At 37.2% G+C, this 23,961-nt stretch overlaps 2 protein-coding genes and 1 long non-coding RNA gene across 5 annotated transcripts in view; 2 read left to right on the top strand and 1 right to left on the bottom strand.

Annotated features, from left to right (window-relative positions):
• The window catches only part of LOC118768185 (zinc finger protein 91-like), a 339,442-nt gene that overhangs the window by 18,855 nt on the left and 296,626 nt on the right, over positions 1–23,961 (top strand). The gene's annotated exons all lie outside the window — the stretch shown is intronic.
• Positions 1,064–2,383, top strand: LOC118768215 (zinc finger protein 679-like). 2 transcript variants are annotated; one of them, XM_036514322.1, is made up of 3 exons: positions 1,096–1,251; positions 1,420–1,921; positions 2,258–2,338. In XM_036514322.1, the coding sequence occupies exons 1-2, from the start codon at positions 1,173–1,175 to the stop codon at positions 1,728–1,730; spliced, it is 390 nt and encodes a 129-aa protein (XP_036370215.1). In that variant the 5' UTR covers positions 1,096–1,172; the 3' UTR covers positions 1,731–1,921; positions 2,258–2,338. The 2 variants fall into 2 exon arrangements, 1 of the variants encoding a protein (XP_036370215.1); XR_005004051.1 differs by lacking the exons at positions 1,096–1,251; positions 1,420–1,921 and adding an exon at positions 1,064–1,083 and having other exon boundaries at positions 2,258–2,383.
• On the bottom strand, positions 17,755–20,494 carry LOC118768244. The gene is made up of 2 exons (XR_005004073.1): positions 20,415–20,494; positions 17,755–17,963 (listed from the first exon to the last, which is right to left on the bottom strand). It is a non-coding gene; the product is annotated as an uncharacterized LOC118768244 (long non-coding RNA).

Raw genomic sequence — 23,961 nt, 5'->3', positions numbered from 1 at the left:
CACTTTATCTTACTGCCTCTTTTCCTATTTCAGAATATCACATCATGTCGACATAAAAGAAATTTCTTCATTCAGATGTGCCTCTGATGTTTTTATTGACTTTCCTTGACTGAAGGATGTCCACGTATTAACAAGAAACATTCATCAATACTTCAAACTCTTAATATAAATTTGATAGGAAAAAATTTCTTGACATTGTATTTCTCAACAACATTGTTTTTCTTCACTGTCTGGAATGTAGAGGAGATTATCAATTAACAGGTTAATTTAACGTTGGATAACTTTACAAAAGATTTGACAGTTTTCATTTTCTATTTTAGACATTGAGTAAAATAACAAATGAAAGAAACATAACATTAAATTATTCTCTGGAAATAGTGACACAACTAAACACTAACATCCACAGAATTTGGAAAAACACACTATTATTGTGATATTTATGAGAGATTATTCTCTCATAATGAATAATTTGACTAAACCAAAAACCCCTGATACAAGAGAGAAGCCATATCATTGTGATGTCTGTGGTAAGTCATTCGGTGAAGAAAGAGTCTTAACCAAACACAAATGCATTCAGAGAGGAGGGAAATCACATCACTGTGATGTCTGTGGTAAATCATTCTCTCAGTGGTGGTTTGACTTGTCACAAACGTATTCATACTGGGGAAAAACCATATCACTGTGATATCTGTGGTAAATTATTTTCTAGGTCTTATTCCTTGAAATCACACAAACCTGTTCATGCTGGGAAAAAACCATATCACTGTGATATCTGCGGTAAATCATTCTCTCAAAATGGTCATTTGACTGGTCACAAGCGTATTCATACTAAGGAAAACCCATATCAGTGTGATATTTGTGGTAAATCATTTTCTGATAATAGCACTTTAACTAGTCACAAATATACTCATACAGGAGAGAAGCCATATCACTGTAATATCTGCGGTAAATCATTCTCTGAAAGGGGTTCTTTGACTTGTCACAAACGTATTCATACTGGGGAAAAACCATATCAGTGTGATATCTGTGGTAAATCATTTTCTGAGTCTGGTCCCTTGAAACCACACAAACGTGTTCATACAGGTGAGAAGCCATATCGTTGTGATATCTGTGGCAGATCCTTTTCTGTAAATAGCTCTTTAACTAGTCCCAAACATATACATACGGGAGAAATGCGATATCATTGTAAAACTTGTGGGAAATCATTTTCTAAAAAAAGCACTTTAACTAGTCACAAACGTATTCACACAGGTGAGAAACCATATCGCTGTGATACCTGTGGTAAATCGATTTCTGGAAATAGTGCTTTAACTAGACACAAGCGTATTCATACAGGTGGGAAGCCATATCAATGTATTATCTGCGGTAAATCATTTTCTGATAATGGTCTCTTGAAATCACACAAACGTACTCATACAGGTGAGAAACCATATCGCTGTGATACCTGTGGCAAATCATTCTCCGAAAGTAGTACTATAACTATTCACAAGCGTATTCATACAGGAGAGAAGCCATATCATTGTAATATCTGTGGTAAATCATTCACTGCAAACAGTGACTTGACTAAACACAAGCACGTTCATACAGGAGAGAAGCCACATCACTGTGACATCTGTGGTGGGTCATTTTCTAATGCCAGTTACATGAAAAGGCACAAACGTATTCATACAGCTGAGAAGACATATCACTGTGATACATGTGGCAAATCATTCTATGAAATAGTGATTTAACTAAACCAAGCGCGTTCACACTGGGGAGAAACCATATCAGTGTGATATCTGTGGTAGATCTTTTTCTAGAAATAGCGACTTGATTTTCCATAAGCGCATTCATACTGGGGAAAAACCATATCAGTGTGATATCTGTGGTAAATCATTTTCTCTAAATAGCTATTTAACTAGTCACAGACATATTCATACAGGTGAGAAGCCATATCGTTGTGATACCTGTGGTAAATCATTCTCTAGAAACAGGGAATTGACTACTCACATACGTATTCATACTGGAGAAAAACCATATCATTGTGATATCTGTGGTAAATCATTCTCTCAAATAAGTGTCTTAACTAAACACCAGCGTATTCATACAAGTGAGAAACCATATCATTGTGATATCTGTGGTAAATCCTTCTCTTGTAATAGTCTATTGACTAATCATAAACGTATTCATACAGGAGAGAAGCCATATCACTGTGATATCTGTAGTAAATCATTTTCTAAAAATAGCACTTTAACTAGTCACAAATATACTCATACAGGTGAGAAACCATATCATTGTGATATCTGTGGTAAATCATTCTCTAGTAGTAGCCATTTGACTAAACACAAGCGCCTTCATACAGGGGACAAATTATATCATTGAGATATCTGTGGTTAATAATTCTGTTACAATTAAGTTACAATTATTAAGGTAATGAAGTTCTTTATTTCAAACAAAACTAAGTAATATAGAAGTCAAATTTGGGTGAAATCCGTTAAAATTAGCTATATTATATATATATATATATATATATATATGAGCAACAGACATGAACACACATACACACACGTACGTACGTACACCTATTGCATGTTTTATGCACGCATACATGTTCATAAACAGAAATGAATGGAAAAAATGTTAAATTTGTAGATTAACACTTGCACGATTTTCACTAAGAAAAAAAATCGTTTTTTTTATTTGCATGGAATCAAATACTCTGGCCTCAAAACCCTTTTTGTGGTCCATTAAACGGAGTGGGGTGTGGTGGAAGCCTCGCAAATTGTACCCATTTATATTGTATAATTAACTGACAAATTGTTACTCACCTCTTTGTTGTTAAATAAATGGATTGTCAACAAAACCCTTTTTTACTCGGTGTAAAATAAAAACAAAATTCTTTCGCACCCAAAGTAATGTGTGTGAGAGAGAGAAGGGGAAAAAGATGAACGATTTAAAATAAATATATTGTAATTGTTGTGTGAGAAAGTATATATACTATGATTATAAAATATAGTGTGCCTTTCAAAAACAAAAACATTTTACATTTTATTTTTATGAACGTCATAACTTTCTCTCTCTCTCTCTCCCTCTCTCACTTTGTCTTTCCCGTGAAACTCTCTGCCTCCTTCTTCCACTTTTCTTCATCTTATTTATTTTGTTAGATGATATTTGTTATGGTTAAAAGCAATGGTTGAAAAATAGATTTTTACCCTATCCGCAGGTGCTTCGGGAAGAAAATAAGTTGACAAAACCCAGATAAGATGTTGACAAATGTCCTCCTAAAATTAGAGACACATGCGTGCTAATTTGTGGATGTGCATAAATTACAATCATGTACACACACACACACACATCCTCCCTTTTATAGATACGATATATATATATATTTATTTTAAATATTTTAATTAATTGTATCTTATTTTTTAAACAAGAATATATTTAAGATATTTCGTACTTTACATGATTATTTATGTATATTTATTAATTTATCTATTATTGTTTTTATCTTTAACCTGAAGAGTGGCTATATTTCTATTGAAGTGATTCTACTACTATTATTTTTATTATTATCATTTCTTAAATATGGCCACGAAACACGTGTCGTTATTTTACCGAATATATACGTTTTATTTATTTATTATTTTGCCCATTACTTAATCAATTTTATATGTTTTATCTTATATTTAATCTTTCTATAATATGTAATTTTTCTAAATGGTATAATTTAATTTTTAATTATTAAATTGAGAAAATTTGGTTATTTTCTCATTTATATATATATATATATATATATTTATATATATATATATATATATATATATATATATATATATATATATATATATATATATATATATATATAGTAGAAATATGTTACAAAAAGAAAATATGAAATACACGTAGAAATGTAAGGGTATTTATGACAGGTAACGACAAATATATACATTTAGATTGACTGAGGTGGTAATAAGAGTCATAAAAGTCATTATTATGAGATGATTATAAGATGATAATAAAGTAAGAGAACAAAACGAACCATGATTTACGCAAAATTATTCATCGTTTGAACAACACCGGCTAATACATTGTGTCAGGTCTAATAGTTCCTGAGGAAAAAAAAGATTATTTGTAAGGGAGGTGGACAAGTGAGACCATAACCCGTGGCCTCTACATGGGATGTAGCCAGTCCACTTATGCATACCTTTCCTTCTTGGGAAAGAAGCAGTCAAAACGACCAAAACCACACTTAAGAGCAATGTGGTTTTGGTCATTCTAACTACTTCTTCTAGCATATAAAAATTACCCATTGAAGGTAGTTTTCTCTTGTGTTCAAATATACACAATTTTATATTAAGAATATGCTGTTTATTGACTTTTATACATGCTAGGCCACTGGTGGTGAAATTTAAAAATATATTTGCCATCCTATATATTTACACATCTATCTATCTCTCTCTCTCTCTCTCTATATATATATATATATATATATATATATATATATATACGATGGACTACTTTCAGTTTCCATCTAATAAATCCACTTACACAGCTTTGGTCAGCATGTGGCTATAGTAAAAGACACTTGTCCAAGGTGTCACGCAGTGGAACTGAACCTGGAACCATGTGGTTGAGAAGCAAACTTCTTACCACACATCCACTCCTACACCTATATATATATATATATATATATATATATATATATATATATATATATATATATATATATATATATATATATATATATATATATATATATATATATATATATATATATATATATATACACATATATATAGATATTTATATATACATATATATACACATATATATAGATATATATATATACATACACATATATATCTGTATATATATATATATATATATATATATATATATATATATATATATATATATCTGTATATATATATATCTGTGTATATATATATATATATATATATATCTGTATATATATAAATCTATATATATATATAAATCTATATATATATAAATCTATATATATATATATATATCTGTAAATGTAATATGTGACAATTATTTTACAGATAAATTCCTCTATTTACATAATATTGAGGCCTCTTTCTTTCTTTTGTTATCTTACCGTTTTTACCAATATATATATATATTACTCCGAGTAACAGCTTTTGTTAAATTTCTGCTGCTTTTAAATAAAGCATATTACTCTACCTCTCATATTTGAGTACTCCTTGTTTCACATTTATGTGTTTACTCCAGTATATATATGTATATATTTTGGGTTTGGTTTGCAAAATTCTTTATGTGAGTTTGTGTGTTGAACCATATTCTGTCAGGGGAGAGTCATCCTCTTTTGGTGCCTTATGATTTAACACACTCACTGGTAAAATTTCCACTTATTCCTTTTTTATTTTTCTAAAATTTTCGTTGCGTCTTGCAACCTTTTCAATAGTTTTGACTATTTCAGTGGTAAGCCTTTACACCAATATGGAGTCAAAACTATTTAAAAGGTTGCGAGACACAATGAAAATTTTAGAAAAATAAAAAAGAAATAAGTGGAAATTTTACCGGTGTGTGTGTTAAATTATAAGGCACCAAATTTCACATTTCTAAACTAACTATCATCATCATCATCATCATCATCGTTTAACGTCCGCTTTCCATGCTAGCATGGGTTGGACGGTTCAACTGGGGTCTGGCAAGCCCGAAGGCTGCACCAGGCCAGTCAGATCTGGCAGTGTTTCTACAGCTGGATGCCCTTCCTAACGCCAACCACTCCGAGAGTGTAGTGGGTGATTTTATGTGCCACCGACACAGGTGCCAGACGAGGCTGGCAGACGGCCACGCTTGGATGGTGTTTTTTATGTGCCACCGACACAGGTCCCAGACGAGGCTGGCAGACGGCCACGCTCGGATGGTGTTTTTTATGTGCCACCGACACAGGCCCCAGACGAGGCTGGCAGACGGCCACGCTTGGATGGTGTTTTTTATGTGCCACCGACACAGGTCCCAGACGAGGCTGGCAGACGGCCACGCTCGGATGGTGTTTTTTATGTGCCACCGACACAGGTCCCAGACGAGGCTGGCAGACGGCCACGCTCGGATGGTGTTTTTATGTGCCACTGACACAGGTCCCAGACGAGGCTGGCAGACGGCCACGCTCGAATGGTGTTTTTTATGTGCCACCGACACAGGTGCCAGACGAGGCTGGCAGACGGCCACGCTCGGATGGTGTTTGGTACGTGCCCACAGTACGGTGGCCAGTCGTTGTGGTACTGGCTACGGCCACGTTCGGATGGTTTTCTTATGTGCCACCGGCACTGGAACCACAAGGATACAAATTCCATTGATGTTCATCTATTTTGATTTGGTTTGATTTGATTTGATTTGATTTTCACTTGCCTCAACAGGTCTTCACAAGTGTCACAAGAAGGAAGGTATGCACAGGTGGACTGACTACGTCCCAGGTAGGGGCCATGGGTTATGGCTTCACTAGTCTTGCCGGGTCTTCTCACACACAGCATACTCCATAGGTCTCGGTCTCTAGTCATTTCCATGGTGAGACCTAACGTTCGAAGGTCGTGCTTCATCACCCCGTCCCAGGTTTTCCTGGGTCTACCTCTTCCACGGGTTCCCTCAACTGCTAGGGATTGGCACTTTCTCACACACCTATCTTCATCCATTCTCGCCACATGACCATACCAGCGCAATCGTCTCTCTTGCACACCACAACTGATGCTTTTTTTGGTACAACATTTCTCTCAAGGAACTAACGCTCTGTTGAGTAAGTACACTGACATTACACATCCATCGGAGCATACTGGCTTCATTCCTCATGAGCTTACGCATGTCCTCAGCAGTCACAGCCCATGTTTCACTGCCATGTAGCATGGCAGTTCGTACACATGCATCATACAGTCTGCCTTTTACTCTGAGCAAGAGGCCTTTAGTCACCAGCAGAGGTAAGAGCTCCCTAAACTTTGCCCAGGCTATTCTTATTCTAGCAGTTACACTCTCAGTGCACCCACCCCCACTACTGACTTGGTCACCTAGATAACGGAAGCTATCAACTACTTCTAGTTTTTCCCCCTGGAAAGTGACGGAAGTTGTTTTCTGCAGATTTTCGGAGGTCAATGCTCCCGAGCATCTGCCACATACAAAAACTATCTTCCCAGTTAGCCTACCTTTGACATTGCTGCACCTCTTATGTGTCCATAGCTTACACTGGGTACATCTTATATAGTTTCTACCTACACCTTTTCTACAGATCGAGCAGGGCCATCTTCCTGAGGACATTTGTGGATCGTCTACCTTTCTACTTATTAGTACTTTGGTTTTAGCTAGGTTGACTCTAAGGCCCCTCGATTCTAAACCCTCCTTCCACACCTGGAACTTCTCCTCCAGTTCTGATAGTGACTCAGCAATTAGAGCGAGGTCGTCAGCATAGAGGAGCTCCCAGGGGCAACCTGTCTTGAATTCCTCCACAATTGCCTGGAGGACTATGATAAATAGGAGGGGGCTGAGTACTGAACCCTGGTGGACCCTAACCTCTACTTTAAATTCTTCTGTGTACATGTTGCCAACCCTAACCTTACTTACGGCATCTCTGTACATGGCTTGCACAGCCCTCACCAGCCATTCATCTATCCCTAGTTTCCTCATTGACCACCAGATGAGGGATCGGGGGACCCTATCAAAGGCTTTCTCCATGTCAACGAAAGCCAGGTACAGGGGCTTATCTTTAGCTAGGTATTTCTCCTGCAGCTGCCTTACCAGGAATATAGCATCAGTGGTGCTTTTCCCTGGCACGAACCCAAACTGCATCTCATCTAAACTAACTCTCTCTCTAATTAGTTGGGCTATGACCCTCTCCGTAACCTTCATTACCTGATCCAACAGCTTGATACCTCTGTAATTATTTGTATCTAGGGCATCACCTTTACCTTTGTAGCAGTTGACTAGTATGCTGCTACACCAGTCATTGGGTATGACTCCTTCGTGTATCACCTGGTTGACTATACGGGTGACTAGGTTATAGCCGACACTGCCAGATATTTTGAGCATCTCTGCAGTAATTCCTGATGGGCCTGGGGCTTTCCCTGTCTTCATGCTTCTAATTGCCTTAGCTACCACGGAACTATCAACTCGGATAGCTGGTCCCTCTGTTGGGTCAACATTCGGCAGACTCTCTATATCCCATTCATTTTCTTTATTCAGCAATCTTTCATAGTGGCATCTCCAAACCTCTCTCTTTGCATCCTCATTTAGCGCAAGTGAACCATCATCCATGCGAACACACTTCTCTCCTACCACATCACGATTCTCTCTCACACACTGTCTTGCAACACGAAATACCTCAAGTCTTTCATCCTCACGGCTCAGAACATTGGCAAATTTTTTCTTATCCGCTTCCCCTCTGGCTAAATAAACCTGTCTCCTAGCTTCCCTTCTGGCTGTCTGATACAATTCCCTGCTACCACCGTTCTTCCAGTCCTTCCAAGCCTGTCTCTTTTGTCTAATAGCCCTGTCAACCACAGTGTTCCACCACCATGTTACTCTGGGTCGAGATGGTACTTTGCTCCATCCACAGATCTGGTCAGTGGCTGTCAGCAGATTGTCCCGTAGAAATCTCCAGTTGTCTTCCACATTAAGTGAAGCTATATCCCCTTCTATTTCGTCAGAGGCTTCGAGTAGTATGTCTCTAAATCTCTGTCCATTTGCAGGATCTTTAAGCTTCCAGACCCTTCTCCTCCAAGCTGGTCTTCTGGGCAACCATTTAGCTCTGATCCTGAAGTCGCTAACTACTAATCTATGTTGAGGAGTACATTCTTCGCCTGGAAAGGTTTTGACATTTATAATAATCAGCCCTCTTTCCCTTTTTCTGGCAAGGATGTAGTCAATGTGGCTGGTGTGTCTGCCAAAACGGTAGGTGACTAGGTGAGAGGTGGGTTTCCTGAAGTTGGTATTGCAGACCATAAGGTCATTTGCATCGCAGAACTCCAGCAGCCTGGGTCCCTCCTCATTACGAGAGCCAAAACCGTAGCCTCCATGGACGCCATGGAAGCCCCCGACATGCCGTCCAACATGTCCATTGAAATCACCTGCCACGAAGAGATGGTCACTGTCATTTGTCAACGAGGTAGTCCGCAATAGGGTGTCATAGAATTGGTCTTTTTGTCCTTCCGGTAGTCCTGGTTGAGGGGCATATGCCGAGATGATGGTAGCTGTCCTATGGTGAATCACTAATCTAATTTTAATTACTCTGTCACTTACTCTGACTACCTCGATTTGGAATACAAGATAATACAATGGATTTTACATATGAATATCATGGATTATTGCAGAAGAATAACCAAGGAAGTATATATGGATTTAACAACTCTCATCACCTGTCACACTTTTCCACCCAAGCCTGCAAAGAAAATGGATGGTAAAGTATGATGAAGATGATGATGATGATGAAAACACAACAAAGACAAAATCAATGTCACTTAAAACTTTTATTCCTTATTCCCATTCCTTTATTCTCTCATAACAAATTCCTCAAAAATCCAGCACAATCCTCTCCAGAAACCAAAGTCATCTCTGTGTTGATATATTTAGATATATAAATGATATTGAAGTTGTGATTCATGAATTTCATGTTGACATCCAAGAAACTGAAGTTGATAATGTCAAGCTTGAAGAGGAATGAACCCTGTCTTTTAGCAGACAAAATATTCATAATTGTTGTCCTGTTGTAATAGATTTCCATTTTCATAATGTTACGCTTGTGTATGAATAATCACATGTGTACTTAAAAGGCCATTTGCCGAGAATGGTTTACCACAGATATCACACTGATATGGGTTTTCCCCCAGTATGAATATGCTTGTTACTATTGCTAAAGAATGATTCACCGGATATCACAATCATGTGGCTTCTTCCCCGTATGGGTACGTTTGTGATTAGACAAGCGCCCACTTTGGGAGAATGATTTACCACAGATATCACAATGATATGGCTTCTCTCCTGTATGAATACGTTTATGATTATTTAAAGTACTGTTGTGAGAAAATGATTTACCACAAATATCACACTGATATGGGTATTCCCCAGTATGAATACGCTTATGACTATTTCTAGAGAATGATTTACCACAGATATCACAATGGTATGGCTTCTCTCCTGTATGAATACGTTTGTGACAATTTAAAGTGCTACTGTCAGCAAATGATTTACCACAGATATTACAATGATACGGCTTCTCTCCTGTATGAATACGTTTGTGTTTAATCAAGTCACTACTTCCAGAAAATGATCTACCACAGATATTACAATGATATGGCTTCTCACCTGTATGAGTACGTTTGTGTTTAAGCACGTCACCACCTTGAGAGAATGATTTACCACAGATATCACATTGATACGGCTTTTCCCCAGTATGAATACGTCTGTGACGAGCTAAAGAGCTATTTGTGGAAAATAATTTACAGCAGATATCACACTGGTATGGATTTTCCCTAGTATGAATGCGTTTGTGCCAAGTCAATTCACTATTTCTAGAGAATGATTTGCCACAGATATCACAATGAAATGGCTGCTCTCCTGTATGTGTGAACGTATGTTTAGTCAAGGTACTCCTTTGAGAGAATGACCTACCACAAATATCACAGTGATATGGTTTCTCTCCTGTATGAACACGTTTGTGTGATTTCAAGTAACCAGACTCAGTAAATGATTTACCACAAATGTCACAGTGATATGGTTTTTCCCCAGTATGAATACGTTTGTGACTAGTTAAATTACTATTTTGAGAGAATGATTTACCACAGACATCACAGTGATGTGATTTCCCTCCTCGCTGAATGCATTTGTGTTTAGTTAAGACTCTTTCTTCACCGAATGACTTACCACAGACATCACAATGATATGGCTTCTTTCTTGTATCAGGGGCTTTTGATTTAGTCAAATTATTCATTACGAGAGAATAATCTGTCACAAATATCACAATAATAATGTGTTTTTCAAAATTCTGTGGATGTTAGTGTTTAGTTGTGTCACTATTTCTAGAGAATAATTTAATGTTATGTTTCTTTCGTTTTTGATTTTACTCAATATCTAAAGTAGAAAATGAAAACTGTCAAATCTTTTGTAAAGTTATCCAACGTTAATTAACCTGTTAATTGATAATCTCCTCTACATTCTAGACAGTGAAGTAAAACAATGTTGTTGTGAAATACAATGTCCAGAAAGTTTTTCCCATCATTTGTCGAAGATCAAATTTATATTAAGAGTTTGATGTATTGATGAATGTTTCTTGTTAATACGTGGACATCCTTCAGTCAAGGAAAGTCAATAAAAACATCAGAGGCGCATCTGAATGAAGAAATTTCTTTTATGCCGACACGATGTGATGTCCTGAAATAAGAAAAGAGGCAGTAAGATAAAGTGGATAGTTAAACAACAGAGTAATGCAATTTTACGACATCAATTGTCATCCATTTAATATCTACATTTGCATGGGGCAGAATCCATTGAGGCATTGAATCTGTTACAACATTCTGTATATAGATGAATCGCTTCAACATTTCTCTAATTATTTATCTGTTTTCTTTCTCTTCTCTCTTTTCACTTGTTTCACCTGTGAAGTGGCATGGCTTAGTGGTTAGGGTATTTCACTCACAATTGTAAAGTTGTGAGTTCGATACACAGTGGTGCAATGAGTCTCCAAGCCATTTTATTTCACTTTGCATCAGTCCACTCAGGTGTCAAAAATGAGTTTCACCTGTAATTCAAAGGGCCAGTCTTCTCACTATCCGTGTCATGCTGTGCCTCCCTGAGGACTATGTTAAGGGTCCCCATGTCTGTGGAGCGCTCAGCCATTTGCATGTTAATTCCATGAGCAGACTATTCAGTTGATTGGATAAACTAAAACATAGAGTGCCAGTTACTGTTTCACCCAGGGACTGTGGCCATGCTGGAGTACTTCTTTAAATGGTTCAATCAAACGAATCAACCCCTCTACTTATATTTAAGTTTGCTACATATTCTATGAGTCTCTTTGGACCAAACACTATGTCACAGGGATGTAAACAAACTAACAACCATAGTCACATGCAGTATGGCAGGGAGGGGAGGAGAAACACAAAGACACACATACGCACCTAATTGTATACATGATACACTTTCCATCTACCAAATCTCCCCATAAGGCTTTAGTTGGCCCAGGGCTGTAGTAGAAGACATTTGCTTAAGATGCCACAGGACCACTTGCTTTGAGAGCAAGTACATGGTTCAATATCCTTTATTTAATATTTCAAAAATATTTGGCTGCTATTTCCAGCAGCTTCTGTAACCTGTGTAGAAGCTCCTTTACGGAACAAGACAGACCATCATCATTGTCATCATTTTAACATCCACTTTTCCATGCTTCAATGGATCAGATGGATTATACAAAGGCAGATATTCTACAGCTGGAGGCCCTTCCTGTTGCCAATCCTTACCTGTTTCCTAGTGAAGTGGTATTCTTACCAAAACCTTACTACATAAAAAGCCAAAACTCCCTCTGCTGAATGGTTGGTGTCAGGAAGAGCATCCAGCTGTAAAATCCTGCTAAAACAATCACAGATCTCGTGCAGTCTTCCACCTGGCAGACTCCTGTCAAGCCTCCCCCCTCAGGCTGGCATGGAAGGCAGACATTAAAAGATGATGATGATATGTGTATACGTGATATGCTTCCTCCAGTTTCCATCAACCACATCCACTCACAAGGTTTTAGTTGACCCAAGGCCATCAGGGGAGACACTTACCCAAACTGCAAGCAGGGGTTGGGAAGCAAACTTCTTACCTCAGAGCCACACCTGCTCCCAGCATCGACTGATGCTGGTGGCACATAAAAAGCACCCAGTACATTCTGTGGTTGGCATTAGGAAGGGCATCTAGCAGTAGAAACCATTGTAAAGATGACATTGCAGCCTAACCCAGCCCTGCACTTTTCTGCTTCTCTGTCAAACAGTCCAACCTATGCCAGAATGGAAAGCAGACATTAAACAATGACAACGACGAAGATGATGATGGTATGTTCTTTTACTTGTTTCTGTCATTTCACTGCGGCCATGCTGGAGCATGTATATATATACATAATATATCTTTAGAAAGAGAGATACACATGCACACATCTATAGTTTTACACAGCAAGCACAATAACCTCAAAAATTTAAGATGCTCAACAATTAACAAGAGACAGTTGTAACAACGACATTGAGTGTAGTTTAAAAACATTCGCAGGTTTCTTGTATGAAGCTCGTTTCTCAACCACATATTTCTAGGTACAGTCCCAGTACGTGACAAATTGGGCACAACGTTTCTACTACACGCTTGGGGTACTCCTAGCAAACAGTGGTCCCGTTTCACGCACACTCGCAGTCGCGTATCTGCGCTAGCTAGTTGTAAGTAGTCGATCCTACGACTACCTAGCAAAGTAAATAATTTTTAGCGTAACTTCGGTATAAGTACTGGATACATTTGAAGAAAGTTTTTTTTTCTTTTATATATATGAGAGGTTAGGGTTAGGGTTCGGAGAAAAGGGTTTCTGTTATCTTCAGAAATGTAAACAAAGTCGCGTGTGTACCTATACCGAAGGGTCGCCTTAAACAATGTAAATAACACAAAAACACAAAGTAAGGATCGACTAGCTGGCGCGGATGCGCGAGTACGCGCACCGGGACCACTGTTCTCAAGTAGTACCCACGCTTGGGCTGACCAAAGTCTTGTGAGTGGATTTGGTAAATGGAATTTGAAAAAAAGCCGATCCTATATACATATACACATATATATCAATGTGTGTTTTTCCGCCCACCCCTCACTCACTGCTTGAAATCCGATGTTGGTGATTGAGGAAACAAAACTGAGGCTTTTGAATCATGTGAAACTCTCCTTCATTAAACTGGCTCAGAACAATGGTTTCCACAACAAATTCTGATATAATCACAAACTACACCGTCTGAAAAGTATTAAAACTGTCATCTTCTAAAATATAGTCATAGGAGATTCCATTAGAAAAAACAAAAAACGATTTTTCAGCAAGTGAGAAGAAAACAAAGTCAGCGGGGCACGTTTATGTACTTATACGCCACAGATTTTTAGTTATTTTATCAAAATTAATTAGGCACCTTTTCTCTCATTATGCAGTAATTAAATGTAAGGAACATCTACCAATTCTGAATTACCGTTAATCTACCAAATCTTTTATCAATTTACTTCATATCATATGTAACACTCGTCCGTCTTTACTCTGAAAGTTCAAATTCCACCGAGGTTCACTTTGCCTGTCATCCTTTCGAGGTCAATGAAATCAAAAGCAATAAAAAGAACTAGGGTCCAAGCAATAGAATTACGTCTCCCCTCCAAATTACAGGCCCTTATCATTATCTTCATTGTTATTTATGGACTCAGAAACGAATTTAAGTGAAATGTCGACTTCGGCGGAAAGTCCTGAGTTTAAATACGGCCGAGGTCGGCTTTGCCTTCATCCCTTTCGGGAAATACTAAGTCCCATGTATTCTACTCCCCTCACTCGCACGAAAGATTGCTGGCCTTGGGCCAAAATTTGAAACCATCATCATCATCACTATTATTAATATAACATTGAAGTAAATCCTATTATCAATGCCTCATAAACAACAGGACAGCATTAATTAATGTGGTATTCTTCCTCTAATTTTACTAATTAAATATGCCATATTACTTCCATTTTACCCGTTAATTTCCTTTATATCACATGTAACAGTCGATTGTAGGCTTTCCTAAACAACAGATCAACATTTCAGTTTGGAAATTATTAATTAAGACGAGCAAATATATTTTCCTAATTTTGTTAAGTTTCAGCTTCGAAATAATTACTTTACGAACAAGAGGTTCACATAATCCTATTATTACATTATTATTAGTACTAGTATTATCACCATTACAGCCTTAAAGTAAATCTTTGACAACTTACCGTATTCAGATATAAACAACGAATCAGTGATCAGTAATTAAGCACCTTAATTAATAATTTACAGAGACCACGTGGTTTGGAGTGTAGTAGAAGTTATTTCCCTTTATCTGGTTGTATTTCTTTTATTCTCCAACAGATGACTCTACTGTCCTATCGTGTGAACATCATCTTGAAGAGTTTTCAAATTTTCACCAGAAAAGCTGAGTTTTTATAGGGAGCTGTAGCCTCGAAAACAAGCCTGGTACCTTTTCACTTTGACCGGCAGATTTTTAAAATAATTTCTTTGTAAATAAACACTTTTAAACTTCGTATACTGGTAGAATGTGTTACATAAAACATCTTTTTCTCTTGGCTTTCTTGAGAAAAATTCTGTAGTTTATAAGCTATTTGTTGACAAATTTCTTGCATTTCGGCAATTTCAACCAATCAATGACGTCTATTGAGGTGAATACAAATTCTGCTGTTGTTTGCCAACAACTTCCTGCGGTCTCCATTTCGTTTGTCATTTCATATCAGTCACGTTCGTATGAATAAAAGATTGTGGGGTTAGAGTTAGAGTTTGGGTTAGGTGTGGGGCGAAGGGTTTTTTTTTTCTTCAGAAACGTAAATAAGCGCAAGTGGGATTATAAGTGACAGCTACACCGCCGGAAGGTCTTTTTGAACTTGTTGACAAGTTCTTATCTTGCTCCATACATGTGAAAAGTTTCAAGGTTTTTTGTCTGCAAAAGGGAGTCTATGCTACTGCCCCATTCAGAAATATGCTTGAAATCCAAGATTTGCATACATTTATTTTAGTTATCAGACCGACATCATGTTCACACACATACATACATATATCAAATTAAATACATAATTGAAAGGGCTACTACTAGTTTCATGCTATTACGATACTTGAACAGGCATATTAATAGAATATGCCTCGTATCTTAAGGGCATACAGCCAAAGAAAACAAGCCAAATCTGAGTGTAACCTGGAGAAGCACTCTGGCTTGCCAACACCTGTCACACTTTACCATCCATGCCTGCAAAGAAAATGGATGGTAATGTATGATGTTGATGATGAAAACACAACAAAGACAAAATCAATATCACTTAAAACTTTTATTCCTTATTCCCATTCCTTTATTCTCTCATAACAAATTCCTCAAAAATCCAGCACCATCAAAGCCATCGTTGTGTTGATCTATTTAGATATTCAAAAGTCTTTTGGATCTGACAAATCAGTTTTTTTTGTTCTTCCTTCTTGCAAGATTTGTATTTGATGTCTTCATGCATAATATTTCTGATCGTTTTTTCCGACACACAAAATTTTTTTGCGATTGACCTCATTGATTTTCCTGGATTGTCTCTAATGTTTTGCTTAACTTCCTGAATAAATTCAGGTGTCCTGATAGAATCAGAGCGCTTGGAATGTTTTTACGTTCTGAGACAGGTGATACATTTCCATCTTCTTTTTCTAACTCACACCGAATCTTGTGAACGAAAGATCTTGCAACTTTTAGAAAACAAGAAATTTCTAAATCACCATGATTAGCAATCAAAGCCACAATCACAGCATGCCTTTTCATTTCGTTAGTAAGAATAGGGGCTGTCATTTTTATTTTCTGAAATAGAAGTTCAATAAAAATTACTTGAACTTTACAGAAAAAAAAATGACAGGTGTATAATCAATGAGCAGGTGTATTAGTTTGATGCTCAGGAAAGTGAGAAAGTCTTTGTAGGTGGAGGGGGATGTCAGTGAAGAGAGAAATTACGTAGGAATAAAGAGAAGAAGTTGGGGTCAGGAGAAGTATAGTTAAAACACCATTTCCCCAAAAATAATTACCACAAGTATTGGAATGTTATGGCTTCTCTCTTGTATGTACCAACTTGTGTTTAGTTAAGGTACCACTTTGAGAGAATGATTTACCACAGACATCACAATCAAATGGCTTCTCTCCTGTATGAACACGTTTGTGACTAGTTAAATCGCTTTTTCTAAAAAATGTTTTACCACAGATATCACAGTGATGAGGTTTTCCCTCAGTGTGAATACGTAAGTGATAAGTCAACTGACTATTATAAAAGAATGATTTACCACAGATATGACAAGGGTATGGATTCTCTCCTGTATGAACACTTTTGTGACAAGTTAAAATGCTATTTCGAGAAAACGATTTACCACAAATATCACACTGAAATGGTTTCTCCCCAGTATGAATACATTTGTGACGAATCAAATGGCTACTAGAAGAGAATGATTTACCACAAATATCACAATGGTATGGCTTCTCACCTGTATGTGTAAGTTTGTGTCTAGACAAGTCCCCACTTCGAGAGAATGATTTATCACAGATATCACAATGATATGGCTTTTCTCCAGTATGTATATGTTTGTGACAAGTCAAATAATTATTTGTAGCGAAGGATTTACCACAGATATCACAATGATATGGCTTTTCACCTGTATGTGTACGTTTGTGACAAATCAAATTACTACTTTCAGAGAATGATTTACCACAGATATCACAATGATGTGGCTTTTCTCCTGTATGAATATGTTTGTGACGAGTCAAATGTTTACTTTCAGAGAATGATTTACCACAAATATCGCAATGATATGGCTTCTCCCCTGTATGAGTACGTTTGTGTTTAGTCAAGGTACTGCTTTCAGAGAATGATTTACCACAGATATCACAATGGTATGGCTTCTCTCCTGTATGTGTACGTTTGTGTACAGTCAAGTGACCACTTTGAGAGAATGGTTTACCACAGATATCACACTGATATGGTTTCTCTACTTTATCAGGGTTTTTGCCTTTAGTTATATGACTCATCATGAGAGAATAATTTATCGTACATACAACAATGAAAGTGTCTTTTAAATTTCTATGAATATGTTTTATATAAAGAGGTTGATGTATTGATGAATGCTCCTTATAAATATATCATCTTCCTGTAGTCAATAAAAATACCAGAGGCATGTCTGAATGAAGAAATTTCTTTAACATCAACATGATGCGATATCCTGAAATAGAAAAAAAGAAGCAGTGAGATAAAGAGAATTGTTAAACGACATAGTAATTCAACATTGCAAATCTTACAACATCAACACTGTCATCCATTTAATGTCTATGCTCACTTGGGTCGGAATTCATTGAGGCTTTGAAACATTTAAAACATTCTGTATATAGATGAATCGCTTCAACATTTCTTTAATTATTTATCTGTTTTCTCTTTTTTTTCTTTCTTTACTTTGCTTTCACTTGTTTCACCTGTGGCATGGCTTAGTTGGCAGGGTACTTACCAAACAATTTGTGAATCTTTACAACTAATTTAGGATCTTTTCGGTTTGCAATTTCAGGGGCACAGTCAGTGCAAGACCTGGGCATTTACATGAGTAATAATGCATCCTTCAATGTGTATGTTGCTAAATTGGCAAGGAAATACTGGCAGTGACTGGATGGATTCTTAGAACTTTTAGAACAAGAGATTAGGAAACCATGATGGTCCTCTGGAGGACACTTGTCCTAAGCCACTTTGACTATTGCTCTCAGCTATGGTCACCAATCAGTGTCATATTAATCTCAGAACTTGAGGCAATCCAACGAAGCTACACAAAAAAGTTAGCCTCAATGTAGCATCCTAAAACTCTTCCCCGCACCAAAAAAAAAAAAAAGATTATATATTCGGAATCTACATGATATAACACATTTTCGTAGAAAATTTCATTTAAAAATATCTATTTTTCTGCAAGTTATGATCATCCAAATTCGTGAGGGGGGGGGGGCAGAAAAAATGAATATAAAACAAAAAATGCTCTCTGGCAAACGGTGGGGTTGAGGATTTAGAAAATTCACTTGCCCAAGATGCCATGCAGTGGGACTGAACCCAGTACCATCTGGTTGGGAAGAATATCCATTTTCTTTAGGGAAAAATATCGTGTGAGTTGTCCGGGTTTTTGGCCCCTCCCCCGGTCGCCAGCACCCATTTATTTTTTCATATTCGTTTACTACACGTTATTTTACACCTATTACACTATTTTTTCTTTTTTTTTTTCAGTTTTGTGACCGGGTGACGAAGTGGAGTTACTGGATCACGTGAAATATTCCGAGTCTGCACCCCACCCACACCCATAAAAAAATAGTATACTAGGTGTAAAATAATGTATGGTAAACGAATATGAAGAAAAAAATTTTCGCCGACAAACGGCGAATCGATGAGAGGACTTCGAACATTCTCGATGTGAATTTTCCAAGTCCTCTCCCCAGCAGGCATATTTTTTTCATATTCATTTATTACACGTTATTTAACACTTTTTTTCCCTTTTTGTGACCGGGTGTCGAAGTGGGGTTACTGAAATGCGCGAATTATCCGAGTCCAAACCCCACCCACACCCGTTCAAATATTTGGTGAGAGAACTTGGAACATTCCCCATGTGAATTTTCCAAGTTCTCTCCTCCACCCCGTTCGTCAGCGGGCATTTTTTTTCATATTCGTTTACTACACGTTATTTTACACCTATTACACTATTTTTCCCTCATTTTTGTGACCGGGTGTCGAAGTGGAGTTGCTGGATCGCGTGAATTATCCGAGTCCGCACACCATCCACCTCCGTCAAAAAATTGAAAAAAAAAAATATAGGGCAATCCTTCGGTGGCTTTTTTTACATTTCTGGAGATAACAAAAACACTTTTCTCCCACTCCTAACCCTAACCCCCCGTATATATATATAATAAAAAAAACACTTTCTTGAAATGTATCCGGTATTTCCGGGCCGTATACCGAAGTTACGCCTAAAATAGTGTAAAATAATGTGTAGTAAACAAATATACAGAAAAAAAAACTTCACCGACGAACGGGGAATCGGTGAGAAGACTTGGAACATTCACGATGTGAATTTTCCGAATCTTCTCCCCGGACCCTCGTTCACCAGCGCGCATTCCCCCCCCCCCCTTCGTATTCGTTTTTTTTTTCTGCACCTATTGCATTACCTCTCTTTTTTTCCTTTTCTGCTTGGGTCAAAGACTTTAGTTTGACAGAAATCTGTAGTTATACCATCATCATTCCTATAATTAAAATAACCAAAGATCAAATCCGTCTCCACTTACTGTTTTATCAGTGTCTAATTAACAACAGGACAATGTTAATTAATGTGTCTCATTAATTAATGTGGTATTCTTGAATCGATTTCCCCTCATTTTACTAATTAACTGCACCGCTTTACCCTCCTTTCATAAAATAACTGGCTTTATATCACACGTAACCGTCGGTCTTAGGATTTCATAAACAACAGATCAACATTTCAGTTTGGAAATTATTAATTAAGATTTGGAAATTATTAATTAAGACGAGCAAATTATATTTTCCTAATGTTACGGTTCTGCTTCGAAACACTGTCACACCGAGAGGTTCACATAATTCTATTATTTTACATTGTTATTAGTAATATTATCAACGTCAATGTTTGCCGACTTACCGTATTCAGATATTAGCAATGACTAATTAACTGCTAATTAATCACCGTGATTAATATTTTCGATGCTTCGCGGTTCAAATGTTGAAGAGGTTATTTCCCTTTAAACGATTGTATTTTATGAATTCTCCAGTTGATGGCTCTGCTGACTGGCTACATTTGTCCCGTTTCATCAATAACTTCACATGGAAGTTTTTTCAAGTTATTCGAACAAAGTGTACTCATATATTGGGTGTTTCCGGTCTGAACGGCAGTTTTTAAAAATAATTTCCACGTAACTAAACACTTTTAAACTTCGTATATTGCTAGAATGTGTTTATAAAACATCTTTTTCTCTTGGCTTTATCGACAAAATTCTATAGTTTGTAAGATATTTGTTGTTTTTTTTCTTCAATTTCAACCAATCAGTGATGTCCATTGAGGTAAAAAACATTCTGTGCCGTATGACTATGTCCCTCGTTTAAGAAACAGATTGGGTTTATTTACATTTCTGAAGAAAAAAAGATGCTCTTCCCCTCACCCCTAACCCTAAAATAGATTGAAATGCAATAGATCGATACTAGGGTCATAATTATGGGTGACAATTTCATATAACACCGCTAGAAAAAACTGCCGTTCAAACCGAAAAGATCCAAAGTAGGAACCAAGGCGGCGAGATGGCAGAAACGTTCACATGCCGGGCGGAATGCTTAGCGATATTTCGTCTGCCATTATGCTCTGAGTTCAAATTTTGCCTTTCGGAGTCAATAAATAAAGTACCAGTTACGCACTTGGTTGATGTAATCGTCTTAATCCCTTTGTCTGTCCTTGTTTAGCCCCCTGTGGGCAATAAAGAAATAAGAATATGCATATGTATGTATATATATATATATATACACATGTATATTCTTATTTCTTTATTGCCCACAAGTATATATATATGTGTGTGTGTGTGTGTGTGGAGGTGCAATGGCTCAATGGTTAGGGCAGCGGACTTGCAGTTGTAGGATCACAGTTTCGATTCTCAGACCGGGCGTTGTGAGTGTTTATTGAGCCAAAACACCTAAAGCTCCACGAGGTTCCAGCATGGAAGAAGTTTCGTGGAGACATCCTATTTGCTGCAGATTGTCCACAGATGCAGGGACAGAACAACTGAGGAGCCGCCAGTTGCCGAAGCAGACACTTTGAGGATTTTCACCAGAGCCCCGTCTGCCGGGTTGTGGCCCTAATACCACTTGGTGCCAGACCAATCCGCCTTGGGTGGCCGGCCCTACCAGGAACCGAAGTTCATGACGGCATAGCTCTGACACTACCCGTTGCCAGCGTCCCCACCGCAATGAGGAGAGGATGGATTTTCACAAGGGACTAACACTAATGAATTTTATGATACCAGTACCTGCTCTTTTTATGTGATACTATCACCTGGGCTCTGCTTGTGTTGTGTCATTACCATTGCTTTTTGACCCTTTTGTTACCAACCCGGCTGAAACTGCCTATGGCTCTGTAGTACAAATGTTTTGTTTTCACAAGTTTTGCATTAAAATCTTCCACCAAACCTTAGTTACAATTTATGTTCCTAACACTATCTTAATGATAACGAAGTTATTTTACTAAATTCTTTGCTATATTTAAAGTAATAGGAAGAAACACAGAGCACCTCAAAATAAGTACAGTAATGAAAGGGTTAAAATATATAATAGAGAAACAATTCTTAACACTTTTGATACAACCCGGCTGAAACCACCTCTGGCTCTGTAATACAAATGTCTTGTTTTCATAAGTTTTGAATTAAAATCTTCCACCAAACCTTAGTTACAATTAATGTTCCTAACACTAGCTTAATGATAACTAAGTTATTTTACTAAATTCTTTGCTATCATCATCATTTAGCGTCCGCTTTCCATGCTAGCATGGGTCAGACGGTTCAACTGGGGTCTGGGAAGCCAGAAGGCTGCACCAGGCCCAGTCTGATCTGGCAATGTTTCTACGGCTGAATGCCCTTCCTAACACCAACCACTCTGTAAGTGTAGTGTAACGGACGTTAAATGATGATGATGACAGTAAAGTAAATTTGTAAATCCATTCCAAGTAAATGGTGTTATTATGGATTACTTGACACCATGTTAGTTCCTGTAAAATAACTGATGCGTAAGTGATGTCACTATGGTGTTTACACCAGCCAGGTACGTTTCATAGTTGGTAATTTACCCTACCTGGCCACTTTTTGTGAAGAACTGGATAATTTTCAAACAACAAAGACTTTAGAATTATTGCATACAAAGTTTATTGATCGAAACATTTAAAAATGCTACTGAAACACAAGAAAAGCAGAGGTTTGAGGGGTCACTAGGGAAAGCACAGGTCACCCGACCCCTTTAGCTACGAAGCTCATGCTTTTGGCGATCAAGCTACTTTCCATGAAAACTTATATGTACGCACCTCTGTCACCTTGTGTGTGTGTTTTCCAACTATGTACCATATTTGTATGAATGGATGTGCATCTCTATATGCTATATGTCTCCTCAGACACAACAGAAAATGCTTCAATACACGAACTCATATAAAGAATCTTTGAAACCAAATCCAAAAACATAATATGTAAGCCCTCAATGCTGGTTTCCTTGTCCTGTTTTTATTCTTTATGTGTTCTGTATTTTTTTTTGTATTGCTTTTACGCCCTGTTCTTGTCACTTTTTTTCTTTCCTTTTTTTACCCCTCTGCAAAAGAATTTTATTTAATTCATTTTGCAGGAAGGACTGCTTCAGCCGGATCGTGTTCTGCCCTTAACTTCGAAACATGCATTGAGTCGAAACAGGAGCAGCTGATGAAGGGGAGTATTCCTTGTATTGTTTGTCTTGTACTCTGTTTTTTCACTGTTAAAAAAAGTCCGTTTCCTTGTTTGGTTTTATTTTTTCGTTTCTCGTTGTGTTCTACGTTTATTTGTGGTGTCCTGTACTCATATATATATATATATATGCATGTATATATACATATAGATGTAGGTACGTACATATATGTATGTATGTATGCATATGTTTTATTTCTTAAATTGTTATTATATATATATATATGTCTGTGTGTATGGGTGTGTATATATTTATTTACATCAAGGGCATTCCTATACATAAATACCTCACTCTTGCTTCGAGAGTTGCATTCCCTCGCATTCTGTACATAATGTATTTATTATGGTATACATCAAATATATCTCAAAACACACTTTTTAAATGGAAATCTTAGGCATCATCTTGTACACAGTCATTTAAACACCAGAAATATACGATAGATCTACGAGAGAAAGATTTTCCAGAGATATCACAACGACTGTTTCTGTAGAGTATGGAAATGTTCATGTATAGTTGAAACACCATTTCCCAAAAATAATTACCACAGGGATTGGAAAGTTATGGCTTCTCTCTTGTATGTACCAACTTGTGTTTAGTTAAGGTACCACTTTGAGAGAATGATTTACCGCAGACATCACACTGATACGGCTTCTCTCCTGTATGAACACGCTTGTGACTTGTTAAATCGCTATTTCTAAAAAATGTATTACCACAGATATCACAGT

The sequence above is a fragment of the Octopus sinensis genome, linkage group LG27 (genome assembly GCF_006345805.1).
Source record: "Octopus sinensis linkage group LG27, ASM634580v1, whole genome shotgun sequence".
Lineage (NCBI taxonomy): Eukaryota > Metazoa > Mollusca > Cephalopoda > Octopoda > Octopodidae > Octopus > Octopus sinensis.
The sequence above is the reverse complement of the archived record's forward strand: the minus strand, read 5'-3'. Positions and strand labels throughout refer to the sequence as shown.